Source organism: Haemaphysalis longicornis, unplaced genomic scaffold (assembly GCF_048455015.1).
Source record: "Haemaphysalis longicornis isolate Haplotype H1 unplaced genomic scaffold, Haemaphysalis longicornis Haplotype H1 scaffold_10, whole genome shotgun sequence".
Classification (NCBI taxonomy): Eukaryota; Metazoa; Arthropoda; class Arachnida; order Ixodida; family Ixodidae; genus Haemaphysalis; species Haemaphysalis longicornis.
Window position 1 is genome coordinate 129782124 of NW_027526204.1, and position 16301 is coordinate 129798424.

The window sequence follows — 16301 nt, forward strand, 5'->3', positions numbered from 1 at the left end:
AGCCCTCTCGATAACTTTCTCGATAATATCGACGTTATTATCACGACAGCGAACAGGCGGCCACCAAAGGCGTGTTGTGTACTAGATTACATCGCATTCGTTTGTTGTTTACGCTGAACAAAAAAAAAAACAGTCATACTGTTCCCCCCAAAAGAGGTACGAACGGCGGAAGAAGCTCAATGCAGCAGTCTCTCGTTTCCCGGTTTATTAATGATATTAAGCGAACAAAATCAAATGGTTTCCATGAATGTTTACAAAACTAGGTAGGCTAAAGCTGCTTCGTCCTTATTTTAAAATTTTTTTTGGCGTTCAGAATACGACGCTCACGATCACCAGAAACTCGATAAGAAGAACAACGTCATAAACTCCAAATTGAAATACGGGGGTATATTGAGACAGCTTATGTCGCGTGGGGAACCTCGCTATGAAAGCCGCAAGGTAATGACCCATGTGTAAATTTAGGAGCGAATGAAAAAAAGTAATAGCGATTTCTTTCCTTCTCTTCGAAGGTGCGCGAACGCTGCTCTTGGTATTATAAAAAAACGCGATAAGGTGTCCCCCCCCGATTCTTCATGAACAACACTACCTTTCAGTTAAAATTTTGAAGGCGAGAATTATCTGTTTCTCTGCTTCATCACCCAAGGCGTTTTTTGCGAGATTTTTATCCTTTTTAAACGTCCATTTCTCACACGAACTGAGCTTGGCTGAAATGGGAATCAATTGTGTAGCGGCGTTTACAATGGCGCCGATTTTTTGACACGTGCCTTTGTACGCCCCTTGCGATTCAATCTATGGCGGAGAACACAATGACGAGGGCGGCGGAATGTCTTTCTGCGTCATGCCGCGTGGTGTGGTATTGCTGTTGTAGCTCCGTTCGCAGAGGTGATTTCGAAAAATGTGCGGGACTTGCTTTTGCGGCGCTAGTAGTAGTAGCGTCATTCCTAAAAAAATAACGCTGCGTCACTGTTGTAAGCTGCGTCGTGTCTCAGCGAAATCGAAGCGGAGGACAGAGTGGCGAGTAGAGGGGAGGTAAGTGAGGGGAAATGAGTTCCTCACAAATCTGTCACACAACCGCAGTCGTGTACTGCTGGCTCAGACATCACCGCATCACTCAGAATGCTCATTCTGAGCCTGTCACTGATTTCGCCTGTAGTGCACCCAAAACGCACTACAGAAAAGCCAGCATTGTCTGACAATGATGACGATCTTGGGTAAAGTGCAAAAAAAAAAAAAAAAAACAAAGTCGTGATTTGCCATAGTGGGCTGTGGCGCCGTTATCCGCTCACTGCTACCACCCAATAAAAATCAAATTTACCGCCTTCGCAGTGCTCGCGCGCCCCCTGCCTGAAACTGCGCCAGGAGGAGTTCTGTTCTTTTTTTGCTTGCTTTTCCTCCCGCACGTGCCAGCGTTGCACTGCCACTGTTTTTCGCTTGCTATCGTAAAAACCAATCCAGCGAACGTTCCTAACTAAATGAACGCGGGCACTGCCGGTTAATTACGTATATTTTGCTTCAAATGCACCTGAAGTTCTCTTAGCGCTACACAACGGGGCGATGTATGACAAGCACCAGCGGTTTACGAGTTTCGAACGCTTTTTACTATACAAACCCTAAGCACAGACTACAGGCACAGGCCGACTGGAGGTGTCTCCAATCGAATTACAACTCTGCGGCCGACCTGTACGCACTGTCACCTCACTTCGAGTGCTGGAATTAGAAATTTATGCGTCTGGGTCAGCGTCTATGTGGCCACGTTCCGCGCTCCAAAAAGCGGGACAGATGCTCCATCTCATCCGACGCATCTCACAGAAGTCTGGTGGCTCCTGTTCCAAAATGGCCCATTTATTGGTGCGGCCTGTACTCCAGTCTCGGCTTGTTTACCAGGCCCAATTCCAACACCTGAACCAGGCGGAGTGGGCTCGACTTGAGGCAATTAACCAGGCCGCAAAAGCCTGCAATTACCTGCCTCCCTAGCATAACGCCGATCCCTGCCCTTCAAGCTGAAGCTCAAGTTAACACCTTAGCCCGCATGCATAAACTCACCTTTGTTACCGAGGCAGCGGTGTTAGGAAACTACATGGGTTGTTCACTACCCACATCTCTAGCCTGCGCCGTTACCAGGCCACCTTGTCTATACCAACAGGTGACCGACAACAGGCCACTAACGCGACTGCACAATCAATCCAACGGACATTCTGACACGCTTTTCACGGTCGCACAAGAACTGGCAGCTGAGTCTCAACCCCAGGTGGTGCAGGCATGTGTGGACGCTGGGGCCACGGACGACGTGGTGACCACAGCGCTACAATGTCCTTCCCACCCATGGGCCTGTCAAACGTGCTTCTACAAAACACATCGCACCCTGCCGTGTATGCTGGCTGAGCTTACGGCCATCCGGGACGGCTTGCAAGCACTAACTCCTGCTCTTCATCAAGCCCCTGGAGATACTACTTAACAAATTTATACAGACTACACGGCGGCCATACGTGATTTATGTCGAGTAAATAACTCAGCTATCTCGAGGGACATTCATGGCATACTGGATACGTATCCCTGCCCTCTGCGGCTCTCGTTGGTCCGGCGAAATACTCTCACCGCTAACATTGCGGCGGATGGTGCCTGCCACACTGCATTCGTTCAACGAAAATTGTCTTTACGTGTTGGTGTAGCCCTCTCTCCCGCTGTTACCCGGGAGTGGCCACCACGTTACCATGCCCCGTTCGCACAGAACTGCCACTTTTTCACGGCTCCTGCTGCAGATGTGGACACTGAACATTTGCTGTGGACGGGCCCTGCATTGGAAGCGGTGAGAACAAGCACCTTATAGGCACAGGCGTCCACCCTGGCAGACCACCTGACCTTCATCGGTGGATTTGGGGACCCCATCATCGCTCCCTGCTTGCGTTTCTTCGCGAAACGGGGGTTAATACATACTTGTGACATATTATCTATGCCAACGGCTATACTATCATAATAATAATAAAAAAGACTATACAAACAGATTGGCTTTTGAAGCCTATAGGTTACGCCGCGACGACAGTGGCTACGACGGGACGCCGGCTCTACTTGGGTCCAGAGAGCGAGCTACGTCGACAAGGCGCGGCCCTAAAGTACTCTGCCCTTAAGAAATTAAACCTCTTTCCGTGGTCGGAGTCTAACCTGGATCCCTCGCGCTATAAAACCGACGTCGATCCGATTGCGCCAATCCGCAAGCAACTACCCGGTAGCTTCTGGGTTGGTTGGTTTGGCACTGGATTCGATTTCGGAAGGCTTCCCGGTTCCCCATAGTCGTTTGAACAGATGAATAGTTGATTTTTTTTTTGGGGGGGGGGGGAGGGGGTGTTTTGAGTTTTATTCTAAAAAATTCATCCGCTCTCCACTCTGGAAGAAGGTCAAGACGCCAAGTGTTGGTGCTTTTTACCGCCATGAACGCCTATGCACGAAACTAAAACTTTTGTTCGTAATTTGCGATCGAGCGTACTAGCTAGTTTGTCAGCTGACTGAAACTTGAAAGGGCTACAATTTTATTCTAGCGGATAAATGAGGGGCTATTCGTTTCCATTCCGTAGAAGTTCATTTATTGACAGCAGGCGGAAATTTCGCAATGTTTAAAACTCCACAAATTACATAATTAATAAAAGTGTATGATATTCGGCGTAATGTTACAGCCGTTTTGGCTGCCAGTTTGTTTCGGGATAGTATCTATGAAACAAGAGTTGCAGCCATTTTCGGCAACCATACTCCCTTTGCACACTGCCATGTATTGCGAGTAATTCTGCAATATTTACAACTTCACTGGGAATTAACAAAGTATTTCAAATAAATGAAACTCGCCGTAAAGATAGTCTCCTAGCAGCCAGTTTCTGTGTGATTTTTTCTTCAAAATATCTACATTGGATTAAGAGCTACGGGGAATTCAGCAGAAAGTCGGCTCTGATGCAAGATTCAAAATTCGTAGTCGACACGACTCAGCAAGCGGTAGCAAAATATTTTAGAAACTAGCCACTGACAGCCTCGTGCGGCTTTTATGAGACGAAGTGACAGTTCGGCGCAGCGGTAGATGACTGCTGAAAATTACGCCCATCTTCCCGCAAGGGAACCCTGATGTGATGCGACGCATCGAGGGGTTCAATTGGCGTTTCCATTGGGTTGATTCTCTAAACGGGTGAAACGTGTTGTGAACATGTATGATGCATTCCATCACATGCGGGTGTTCGCATACGCGGGAAGATGGGCGTAATTTTACTTTTCATGAAGGGACCGTCGCTTCGATCACGTCTTCATCGGAAGAATCAAGCCAAGCACGCAGTCGTCAAGCACAGTGACGCGGAGTCGAACGTGAGCGAGCGCTGACTGAACCGCCGCAGCGCGATACCCGCTTTATATTCACAGCGCCTCAAGGAGAGGAGACAACGGAGGAGAGTCGCGCATGCGCACACTTGCGCGACGCGAGCGGAGCGAAGCGAGCGAAGCGCGCGCACACAGCTGTTGTTTATGATAATGAGGCGGAGTGAGAACGTTGCGCGCACAGCTGTCGGAGAGAAGACGGGTGGAGAGGCGCGCATGCGCAGATGGCGTGCGGACGCCGGACTACGCCGACGCAGGAGGGACATGCCTCAGAGCAAGAGATGCGTCGCATCTAATAATTTAGGTTGCAGTGTATACGCGTGGGCTGGGCAGTGGACGCACGCGGTTGGTGACGTCATACCTGCAGTCGTAACGACGAACGACGCCACCCTGGGTGGGACCTTGCGGCAACCTGAGGTGCCGAGATTCATGAAGCCCGCGAGCACTCAGGTACCTTACGGCGGCCGCCAGCACCGTAACGATGGCTCGCAAACAATTTTCCCAGGGTTTGCAAGAGGATGAGAAAAGCGAACGGAAAGGCCGAGAGGTTATTCAGGCGCATAGCCCGGTTTGCTACTCGGCACTGGCGGAGGAGCGTCCAGGAAATGAGAGAGGGCAGGCGAAACGAAGTGAATAGGAAAGGTCCCGCGCATGCGCTCTAGTCCCTTTTAGGGTACTATAGTCGTTCGTCTCAGCTTGTGTTGTTCAGGAAACGTAGAAAGTGTTTCATCGCCTTCTGAGAAGAAGATGGTACGTATTGATGTTCTAAGATGGTTTCTACTGTGATCGGTTGACTGTCCAATCGGCTGAACAAATATTCTGGGCAACGACAAAGTACAGTCGTCCACAAGCTTAGCTGGAGCAACGCTTTTCCCACTTATTGTCTGCTTCTGCTTTGGTGTAGGGTAATTTAGTCCCAACTGCTGTATTAGGTGCGGAGTACCTAAGGACCACACAATATCCGTCCGCGTCCATCCGTGCGCACACCGCCATCAAGCGAAAATCACGCGAAATTCGATTTGAGCCGTGCGTTGCAGTTTCATTTGGGGAATAATCAATGGGCAACTCACGGCTCAAATCGAATGACGGTCGGGGCGCAAATAGGATGTCACTCGGGGCGCAACTCGGATGTCATTTCGAGTTCCCGTACTGCGCACCCTCGCCATCATCCACGGAGTGAAGATGCTCCCATTTTTTCTTCCAAGTTTAAGGGGGCTCTTGAGTCCTTCACATTCGTATGGACATGTCTTTGTGGAGAAATTTGATATATTTCACGCTAAAGTCATGTGTGATGTTCCAGCTAAGCCTGTGGGCGACTCTGCATGCTCGCACTCTGTGCATCCGCGCATCCGCACATCCACGACCAGGAGCCGATATACTGCAGCGCCGTCTTCCGTATGTGCTGTATCGATCCCATTCGACTTTGCTTTGAAGGCTGCGGTTGGGAGTGGCCTCCACGAAGGCCTGCTCCTTCCTCATTGCGGCGACCAGTAGCGCCAGCTGTGAAGCCTGTGGGGCTGAAGAGACAATCGATCATGTAATTACATGGGGGAGGGGGGTTGAGAAACGTCTGGGAGAGGCCGCGACATCATGTTTTCGAAGCCGGAACCATCGTGGTGAGGAGGCCATTTGTCCTTTTTTATTTTGCAACCCGTCGACAGCTCCTACACTTTTACTCGCTGCTCCTGTCGTCTACTTCTATCAACTGTCGGCTTGGCTGCGGCATCAGAACGGGCCTCGGTGGGATGACTTTCCGCTACCTTTGCTATGGCGCTCCCCTTGGCGGGCATGAACCACGGTGACATCCCCCGTACTCACTGCAAGGCACGAGAATAGCTATCAGACTATTCTAAGCGTTTTTTTCCCTCGCGGGTATCTTTTTTTGCTGTAATATGCCCACTGGCATACGAAAATTGGCCAAGCTTGCACTAGTGGTGCAAGGGTGGAGAAATAGCAGAGCTGGGGTTCGATGTAGCTTCTCCCCACACTGACAGTGGATGTCAGGAAAGAGGGAGCAGCCGAACCCCAGCAGCGCAAAGCCATTTTGTACGGTCCTCTAAACCACAGACAATTAAAGTATGTACAGCCTTTTATTCAGAACCAATCGTCGTCGTCCTTTTCGTCGTCGTCTTGCGACGGCACATCCGCGTAGGGCTAATCCTCCTGTAGCACGTCCTCGCTCCCGTAGACCACTTCTTCGTCAGCTGGTCTGGTCGCCGTCTTCACGTATGGATTGTGAAGGCATTGCTTGATAGATTCATTGTCATTGCCTTCGGCGCGGCTGACCTGTGGCGAGGCGGTCGCTACACGACGACGGCGACGAAGGCGGAAGCTCCTCACGTGGCCTAAAAGCCCATGCGCAAGCCTGGAACACTCCGGCCTCATGTGCGCTCGGGGTTTTCCGTCTCTACAGGACGTATTTGCATCGGCCTAAACAGCGCTGCTGTTAATAACATACTTAGAGGTCAGGCAGGAACCCGTCTCTCGGAGGAAGGCAAGAAGTGTCCGTGGCGGTGGTCTGCTCCCCACAGCCACCGCTGGATTTTGGGGGAGGGTCTTCCAGGATGGAGGCCTGTGCCTCTCAGGTGTAGACTTCTCGCCGACCCTAGTGAAGGGCACGTAATAGTGAAGGGTTCGTAATAAATTATATCCATCAGCTTGTTCGGCAAGAGCTGTGTAGTAGGGGCAGGTGTCATCGAACTGGGCATAGTAGCATGGTGGCCATGCCCTGTTCCCAGCAGGTGAAAGAGAATGCTTCGCGGTTCACAAGGCTCCGAAAACGTGCCACCAGGACATAGCTTGCTTGCTAGCGCACGAGCTATTATTTAACTACGCCGACGTAATACGCAGCTTAGAAGGCAAATACATTTCTAGAGCAGTTGCTCCGAAGCTCGCAATTCTTTTTTTTTTTGCGCAGTCTATAGCCGGAACCAACCGCGATGCCGTTAGCGTTACGCTGGAATATGAGCTTTGTTTCAAGTGTTTTTCGTCGCCGTTTCTATGGTGGTGTGGCTATAGCCCTCCAGAGACAATAAAAATTACGCGACTTGCACCGGACTTTTTTACCTGGACGCTGGGGAATCCGGGGTGTCCAAGAGCAAAAATGCCTTAGCAATTTATTGTGTAAAACAAGCAAATTATATTCGCTGCGTGCCGGCTGTGGCACCTTCGGGAGTTTATCGAGCTAGTTAGGACTGGCTACGGACATGTCTATAGACTGGTTATCGACTGGCTATAAAAAAAGTGTATGACAGCTGCATATTACCGGTACTCACCTACGGGGCAAAAACTTTGAGGATCACTAAAAGGGTTCAACTTAAATTGAGGACGACTCAGCGAGCAATGGAACGGAAAATGTTCGGTGTAACACTAAGGGTCAAGAAGAGAGCGGAGTGGGTCAGGGGACAAACGTGCTTTAAGGACGTATTATTAGAAATTAAGAAGAAATGGAAGTGGGCAGGGCATGTAATGCGAATGCAAGATAACTGTTGGCCATTAAGGGTAGCAGAGTGAATCCCTAGAGAAGGCAAGCGTTGCAGGGGACGGCAGAAGGTTAGGTGGGCTGATGAGATCAAGAAGTTTTCGGGGATACATTGGTCACAGTTAGCCCGCACCGGGATAATTGGAGATCTATATGAGATGCCTTTGCCCTACAGTGGGCGTAGATAGGCTGATGATGATGATGATGGACTTGTGAGCTTGCCGTGTGTTGAGCGAACCAGGTTGCAGTGTCTTTTGGTGCTGCAAACTGGTGATGCGTTCTTCGAGTTGGCTACGAAAGGGAGGTATGGGAGGAAAGAAAGCCTAAGGACGAGGGTTCGCTTCCTGGCCGCGGCGGCAGCATTTCTGATGGAGGTGAAAAATGAGAACGCCTGTGTGTTCGACATTTCGACATTTTTGCGCCCGTTAACGATCCCCAGGTGGTCAAAAGAGCGCTACTCTACGGCGTGCCTCATCACCTGTTTAGCGTCGGTGCGTTAAACCTCCTAACCAAAAATCAGGAAAGGAAGCGATTGCAAACTGAAGTTTGAAATTCCCGGATGTTTTTTGGCGTCCGTTGTTGCTTTATTCGCTTTTTCCACCACCGCGTGTTATATGCGTATTGTTTATTTTGTATGGGGTTGGTAATTTGGTGAAGTTCATAAACTATACACTACTTGTATTCTTTCACGAATTCATTCATGCTACTGCAAACGTGTTTACAAGACGCAACCGAAGTATATTGAACCCTCCTTTTAATAGGGGCATAGAGACTAGAAGCTTAATTCGTTATAAGCGGTACGTCGTTCAAAGTGGGGATAATTTTCTATCCTTGCAGTGCTATTGAGAGCGTCGGAAACTTAAAATAAAGCGATAATAGGAAAAAATTGATTTGTTACACCCAGAAGTTTCTGTAATTCATTCCCGCAAACAGGCTCTCCTGGTCTGGAAGGTACCGGTGCCTACATAAAGCCACGGCACAAACGTAAATGATATGGAGAATTTAAGATACTAAAAAAATAGGAGCCGTAAAAAAACCTCTGAGCACTGGCCAAAACTGGCTGATTCTACAAATGAGAATGCTCGGAGACCCAGGAAAGATTACTCTCAGCATATAAAACTCAATAATTTAAAGAAAATGTTTGGTTGTGAGGTTTAACGCACCGAAGCTGCAGCTGGGCTCTGAGGTGCGCCGTAGTCGCGGGCACCGGATTAATTTCGATCCCCTGGGGATCTTTAACGTGTGCCGAAATCTCGGTACACCACAAAAAAATGTTTGAGATAAAACAACCGTAATACTTACATCAAAGCGGCCTCTTCTTGTCTAGCAGATGGGGCAGCTTGCGTAATCCGTGTTTGCCGCAAATACTAGTTTCAGAGAGTCGCACAAGAAGCGCATGCCTTGACACAAAATACACCCCCACTCTTTGAAGACCACGTGTCTTTATTAATGTAATTGACAAATGACAACAATTTGAAAAGAGCTAATAAAGTTTCCACTTCATGAAACACGTCTTTTATCATTACGCTCTTAGTACATCCAGTAACGCTTTTTAACATTGTTTTAGTTTTTATTGGTTGCCCTAGATGAACGGTTTAACTTGGTATGACTGGTGGAAATGCTTAGGCAACCACACCTTTTTTTCTTGAAAAGGTAGCATTTTATGATTTATTCTTCACCATTCAAATGTGACTAGCTCTGAAAATATGGTGTCAGCCCCCTCTAAATATTTTATTCCCGCCATCAAAAATAATTGTCTAAAATATATATTAGGATAGCCATTGTTGACGACTCTCTTACCCTCCAGCAAAACGACAGAAGTTGTGCACCCAACATTCGCCTCCAACACAAAAAATGACTTCACTGTTTTTTGCCCTCCTTACCTGATTACGAGAAGTCAGGTCTAAGCTCAAGTACTTTATAATTATTGTGCGTTCTGTTAAGCAAATAGCTCACTTTCGTACATTCAGGCGCTTTTTACATCACAGTCTCGCGCGCTCAGATGCGGAATGGCACGTCGGGTGATATGAAATGATGCTTCATGGCCCCCAGATGCACTACAGATGACCTACTACGCAAACAATATCTCGCCTACTGCGAACGCCCACAGCACTGGTCAAAGTGAGTGTTCTAGGAAAGCGCGTGTATCACGGTCCAGCTTCTAACCGGTGTCTCTGACGTTAATTCCTCACTGCTGCTCTATCTCATGGCACTTGAAAGCATAGGTGGCCATGCTCACTCGTGAGTACTCATTTGCACTCATTTGTACGTAAACTCACCAGTGAGTGCGATGATGGTTGAGTACAGACCCAGATTACAAAAGCGAGTACGATGACGAGTGAGTACAGACGTGAGTGCAGAACTCGTGAACACTGTACTTTTGTAATCAAACTCACCAGTGAGTGCGATGATGGTTGAGTACAGACCCAGATTACAAAAGCGAGTACGATGACGAGTGAGTACAGACGTGAGTGCAGAACTCGTGAACACTGTACTCAGGAGTACTGTTATCACAAGTATAGTACTCATAAGCACAGCACTCATGATTACGGCACTCATGACTACTGTGGCCGCGAGTACGTGTACTCACAAGTACTGCACTCACGCCTGTACTCAAGCGTCATCGCACTCGCTTTTATAATCTGGGTCTGTACTCAACCATCATCGTACTCCCTTGTGATTTTGAGTACAAATGAATACAAATGAGCACTCACAAGTGATTACGCCGACCTATGCATGAGAATAGGGTAGAAGGTCAAAGATATGATTTTCAGGGAACTCTTAAATCAAAATGTATGATCCGGGAAACGTATTATCTGAACTTTGTCTATGGGGAAGTGGGGGCGAGCATTTGCAACATAACAACAGGGTAACTCCGCTGACAGGGAAGCTATCAATGGGGTTCTATATTGTTAGCGTGTGAGAACTTGCCTATCTAATAATTTCGGAATATTCCATGAATTCCCCCGGAGTGTCCAAAGCAGGCTGTTGAGCTAAGCTGAGCCTATAAGGTTCCGCTGCACTCATCAATCGCCAAGGCACGAGCAGCCGCATCGTAATGTCAGGGAAATCCGACGTCACTAGCACATTACAGATCCCCCCCCCCCTCCTACTCCCCCTGGGAAAAAAAATCTGATAAATATATTTAAGTAGAACGCGCCCGTCTAAAGTCGAAAATTGCTGACTCCTAGCCCTGACGTCGGAGACGTTTTTCGGGGGTTTTAAAAATTACGGAGGAGATTGCGGGAGGGGGTGCAGTTGATATTTACGGGAACGGATGGAGACAGCACAGCTGGTACGATTCAAGTTTCGAGAAATAAGTAAGAGGTAAGTTTGGTTGCACCATAAAGATGCGTCTCTAAAGAAAAGCACCGTGCATTTGGCTTCGAATACTGAATATCTGTAATATAACGAACGCTTTTCTGGTGTTCTGTCCGCAATTTAAACACGTGAAATGAATGGAATACTCTATGCTTTAGCAAGTTCATTCAATGCAGCACATGTCCACGCTTTAAGGAAATATAAAACGCGAATTAAGTTGTTTGTATGGTTTGTGTTATTAAAAATTGTTTAACTCTCTCACGATCCAAAATACTGCCCAGTACGGCTGCTTTTTTAATTCGTCGAGATCGAAATGCAGCGCACTCCACCTACCGAAGGCACCGCGAATCCTGTACCTCGTTGATCGATAGACCGATCGATAACAGGAGGGTTCGTTCTTTCTACGCCTGAGGTCGCCACGGTAGCTGCGTTCCAGCCTTCCAGTCACGTCGATTCCAGCGAAAACTGCTCGACGCGCGGATATTCAAAGTATGGTAATTTTTAACATCTGGATTGTTCTTGAGTTAGCTAAAAACTGCGCCCATCTTATCACTCGTCGTTTTACGAAAAGAATAACAAAGACGTCTGACGATGTTTAGCGGGTTGCCATGAGTTATCCTGATTGTTATACTGTAAAAATTGCTTCCTGCTCCAGCACCGAAAATCGCCAAACATTTTTTTTTCGGCCGCACCGAGATTCGGGCAGATTCTGCCGGTAGGCATTGCCATTTTTGTAAGTACTTCATTCCTGTTCTTTGATGACGTCTGCGGCAGCTGCGTCTGACACTTGAAACGTCCTTTTTGTGACGCAGTTAATTAAATGTTACCGTTTATTGGATTGCTTCAATTTTTTGTTTCTTCTCACTTCGGTCTAAGCCCGACATCAATGCCCATCAAACAAACAAACAAACAAACAAACAAACAAACAAACAAACAAACAAACAAACAAACAAACAAACAAACAAACAAACAAACAAATTGGCCCTCTACACCAAACTTGACAGTGTTATTCTTTGTAAAACAGGAATTTTAAATATGTGCCATTTCATAATCCTTACTTGATGTTTCCACTGAAAAAATCCTCATCACAGTATTGGCGCTTTCTGGCTTGGATGTACTTGAGCCAAAAAAAATCTAACATCATCATCATCGTCACATAAATAAATAAATAAATAAATAAATAAATAAATAAATAAATAAATAAATAAATAAATAAATAAAAGAACACGGCAACATTATAAACGTTGCAAGAAACGTTACAAAAAAACTGCGGCTACCAAAAAAAGAAGGCCTGCAGCTAAAAAGTGCGCCATCAGGGGTGCGCCTGATTGTTTAGTGGATGTTGTGTTGTCTCGGATGTTGTCCTGAATGCTATCCCCGGAGCGTACGCGTGCAGGCAGCCTGAGACCACCCGTGCAGCCATTTAGTAGAAGAATGAGGCGCGCGGCAACAGGTAATGTATATTTTGGGGGTACTCTTCAATACGAGTACTTTATACGGCAGGAGTGTGTTCAACCAGAAATGTGGAAAGTTGGGTTGTGGGGAGCCAAGTGACCAGCGGCAAAAGAAAAAAAAAATGATGTTTTTCAATTTTTCGCAGCCTTTTTTTTTTTTTCTTGGAGGGTGAAGGTGGGGGGGTGCTTGCCATACAAAAGTCGCTATTTCGCTGACCTATATTTCTGCCTGTTTTTTTTTTTGTTTTTTTTGTGGTGCAATATCTTCTCCCCGGGACATTGTTTTTTCACACGCTGGTATTGGGTAGGACGCTATGGCTGTCGCACAAAACTCTTAAATTTAATCCTCTAATAATGTTACTGGTGGTATAAAAAAGCACATAACTTTGATGAAACGGTTCTTTAAAAATATACCATGAGACTATGTTTTTTTAAATAAACGTCATATTATTTCATTTTCGTTATATATTTTCTGTGCCGACATTGCGCCTATTGTAGAGGCATGAACAAAGAGAACGATGCTTAGATGTTGTCTTTGTATTTACACGGGTATGAATAGTGTATCGTCTGTATAGAGAGTATTCGTGCGTTTGAATTGACTGATTCGACTCAAGCATGCAAACATTCAGGGCACACTATTTTTTCGACTGAGAGACTTGCGCTTGGTCTGAATCAATTACTTTCTCATCATTACCGAACGTATTCTGAAAATATTAACGCTATGTGTCTGAAGAATAGACGATGGTATTTTCTGAACAGTGAGATGATTGCGGTAATCTATAACAAAATCGTTAAACTGCGTGAGGTAACAATGAGAGGGAAGAGTTTTTATGAGTACCGGACTCCATTCGAACTAGCCGGCGAGTGCCCATTGCTAGAATCGTTGCAACGAACATTCTGGTTGAAAATTCCTAAATGCTTCCTAAATAATTCGCAGCGAACTTTATTGGCGCCAGCTTTTAGCCAAGAAATACTTGAATCTGTGATTTCGTGAATTCATTGTGCCTCTACTGCAATGAAGAATTGTATAGCCTAAAAATACGCCCTGACATTCAACATCGCTCCATCGTTTGAGGCAAGCAATAAAATGCTAAGGTCTCTCGCCCTAAGTTGTTGGCGCCACAAGATTAACGTTCTAATCAAGTATCACAAGTCATACCTGGCAAGCTCACCGGGAATGGTGGGTTTAGCACGCCGGGGAGAGTTTGAAAAGCCTGCAGCATTAAAGTGATGCAGTGTACACCGCAGTGGGGTGACTTCTTCAATCCGCAGTGTAGCTCTCCGTAGCTGTGCGAATACGAAACCCACGTAATGTAATTCTCTCTTATCCGAAATTTACATAAGAGTGCGTACCACCCTCTCACAAACCACCATTTGATCCAAGGCTAAGTGAGTTTCTAGCTTTCATCATTTTCTGTTTGTTTGTTTTCGTCGTACTTTTTGTGTGACCGATGCTGCCAGCAATGGGGCCGGAAAACTATCATTGAAATGTTCAATGGGGACTAACCCGAATTTTGAAAGGTTAACCTAGCAACTATCGTATCTCCCAAAAGTATAGTCGCTCAGAACATCCCCGCCAGATTCGCAAAGATTAGAATAGATAACTCTCGTATTACCTAAATATAGTTGCTCAGAACATTGACCCCCCCCCCCCCCCTCCAAACAAAGAACAAACAAAAAAGATCGAGAAATGCAGAAATGCAGAAAATCACATGGTACTCATGATGGTTATATAATTCCTAAAGCTCGTGTCTCCCTACACATCTTTTCTTCTCCTTGCTGTACATACACGTAACCAAGGTAAACCCCTGAAGCTTATCAGAAACGATTTCAGTAAGCCTTTGAAAAGAAACGACGACCGATATCTTAGTTTAGTATTCGCCCTTATTCCTATATTTGTGGTGTAAGAGCGAAATTTTAAGGAAGCTGTTAATTATTATTGAAAAAGCACATGATTTCGCTGTCGCGATAGCGTCGTCGAGAATTAAAAACCCACTGCGATTAGCTACAAAACCCACTGTTGTTGCCGGCCTTTCCGATTGAACACACATTACTGTTCAAATCAAACCTCAGTTTCTTTCAGCGGTGGCTATTTTAACCAAGATCCATTCGCCAAAACAGCTGCGCAGTGTTTGCTGTTCAAGCGTATGCGGGAAAGCATGAACGATAACAATATTTTGTTCGATAGTTTTGCGCCTTAAATGCGAAACATTGGTGAAGTTATGCGCTGTGTACAGGTGAGGTTAACACGTTTGACAACCGACAACAGCATCGAACACACACACAGATGACAACGCGTAGCCAGACGCGGTGCAGAAATCATAGGCTGCCCTGGGCCGTGGCACTGAGGGGCCGGTCGTGGACGTTCTCGAAGTATCCTTCGTCCATGTCGTCGTTCTCGGTTCGTATCTCCATCTTCTGAACGACGAGCCGCATGAGGGACAGCTGCTGTTCCATGGCTCTGGAAATCTCTTTCATCCTGAAATCAGCGAGTGATAGTATAAGTCAACCACGAAGTGCTTCTCGAGATCCAGTTTGCACTAACTAAAAGCGATGAACTCATCCATCTCTATGTTCGATGAATGGACGGCAGACCAAAGCTATTTGAAATCAATCAATCAATCAATCAATCAATCAATCAATCAATCAATCAATCAATCAATCAATCAATCAATCAATCAATCAATCAATCAGTCAATCAATCAATCAATCAATTAATCAATCAATCAATCAATTTTAATATATTGCTTGGTAATATAAACCAATCAAATGATTAAGATCATTTGTAAACCTTCTGCATTCTAAAAGAAATCAACTACACAATCCAGTATTTAACCAATAAAAAGAATACTTGTTCACTGAAGTTAGTATACGAATTCAAGAATTTTTCAGCTATTTTCTTGAGCTGGTTACTATTCTATCGCTTCCTGATTATTGCAATTTTGTTATCACGGATTTTAAACATGTATAAACATGTTTAAACATGTACAACCAGTGAATCACCTTAATTTATTACAGGAATCAATTTTAATTATTCAACATTGTCAATCGCCATTTGTATTCATTGTGTCCAGTCATGTTATCATTTCTTGCTAATTCTGTTTCTCTGGATACGTCATGTCATTCAGCGCACAGATCCAATGATAGTATTATATTCCTGAAATACGTTCGATAGAGCACCGACAATCGCGATCAGGTAGGAGCGCACTAATATGAGCACCAACAGCAATATGTCGCATAAGCGATTTGTACAGCACCGCGACGTGTTCCACCGGTTTTCTGGCATGGCAAGTTGAACTCGTAACAAATAGGGGCTCATATGGGTGCGAAAGTCGATGCGGAGGACAGTACCTCCGCTTCTGCCGGCTAATTTCCAGACAGAGCTCTTGAATGGAGTTGTCCGGCACCCCGTTGCCACCGACGAAGGCCCTGTTCCTTTTCCCATTTTCTTTTGGACTGGCGAACCAGCGCTGGATGGTTTGCCACTGAGAAAAGAAGGAGAGAATGTCGTTTCAGTATGAAAGTTTTGACACGGTATTGAGTGGACCAAAAAGAAGCGCACCTCAAACATCGTTGGCAAGTCTCGATAATACGAACGAAAAATTCCCCGCATTTCCCCGAGGGGAAGAATGTGAAAGTGCGAATGCACGAGTTGAATTTGCGCGGTTCGGTAATGTTCGCGAAAGAGAGATCACACA

General features: G+C 46.1%; 1 protein-coding gene across 1 annotated transcript in view; it reads right to left on the bottom strand.

Annotated features, from left to right (window-relative positions):
* Window positions 1–9267: 9267 nt before the first annotated feature.
* Window positions 9268–16301, bottom strand: part of Trpa1 (Transient receptor potential cation channel A1) — a 221924-nt gene continuing 214890 nt past the window's right edge. Inside the window, exons 25-26 of the mRNA XM_077690748.1 lie at window positions 15955–16088; window positions 9268–15082 (exon numbers count right to left, since the gene is read on the bottom strand). Coding sequence (XP_077546874.1) covers window positions 14923–15082; window positions 15955–16088 — 294 coding nt within the window. The 3' untranslated portion in view covers window positions 9268–14922. The remainder of the gene's footprint in view (window positions 15083–15954; window positions 16089–16301) is intronic.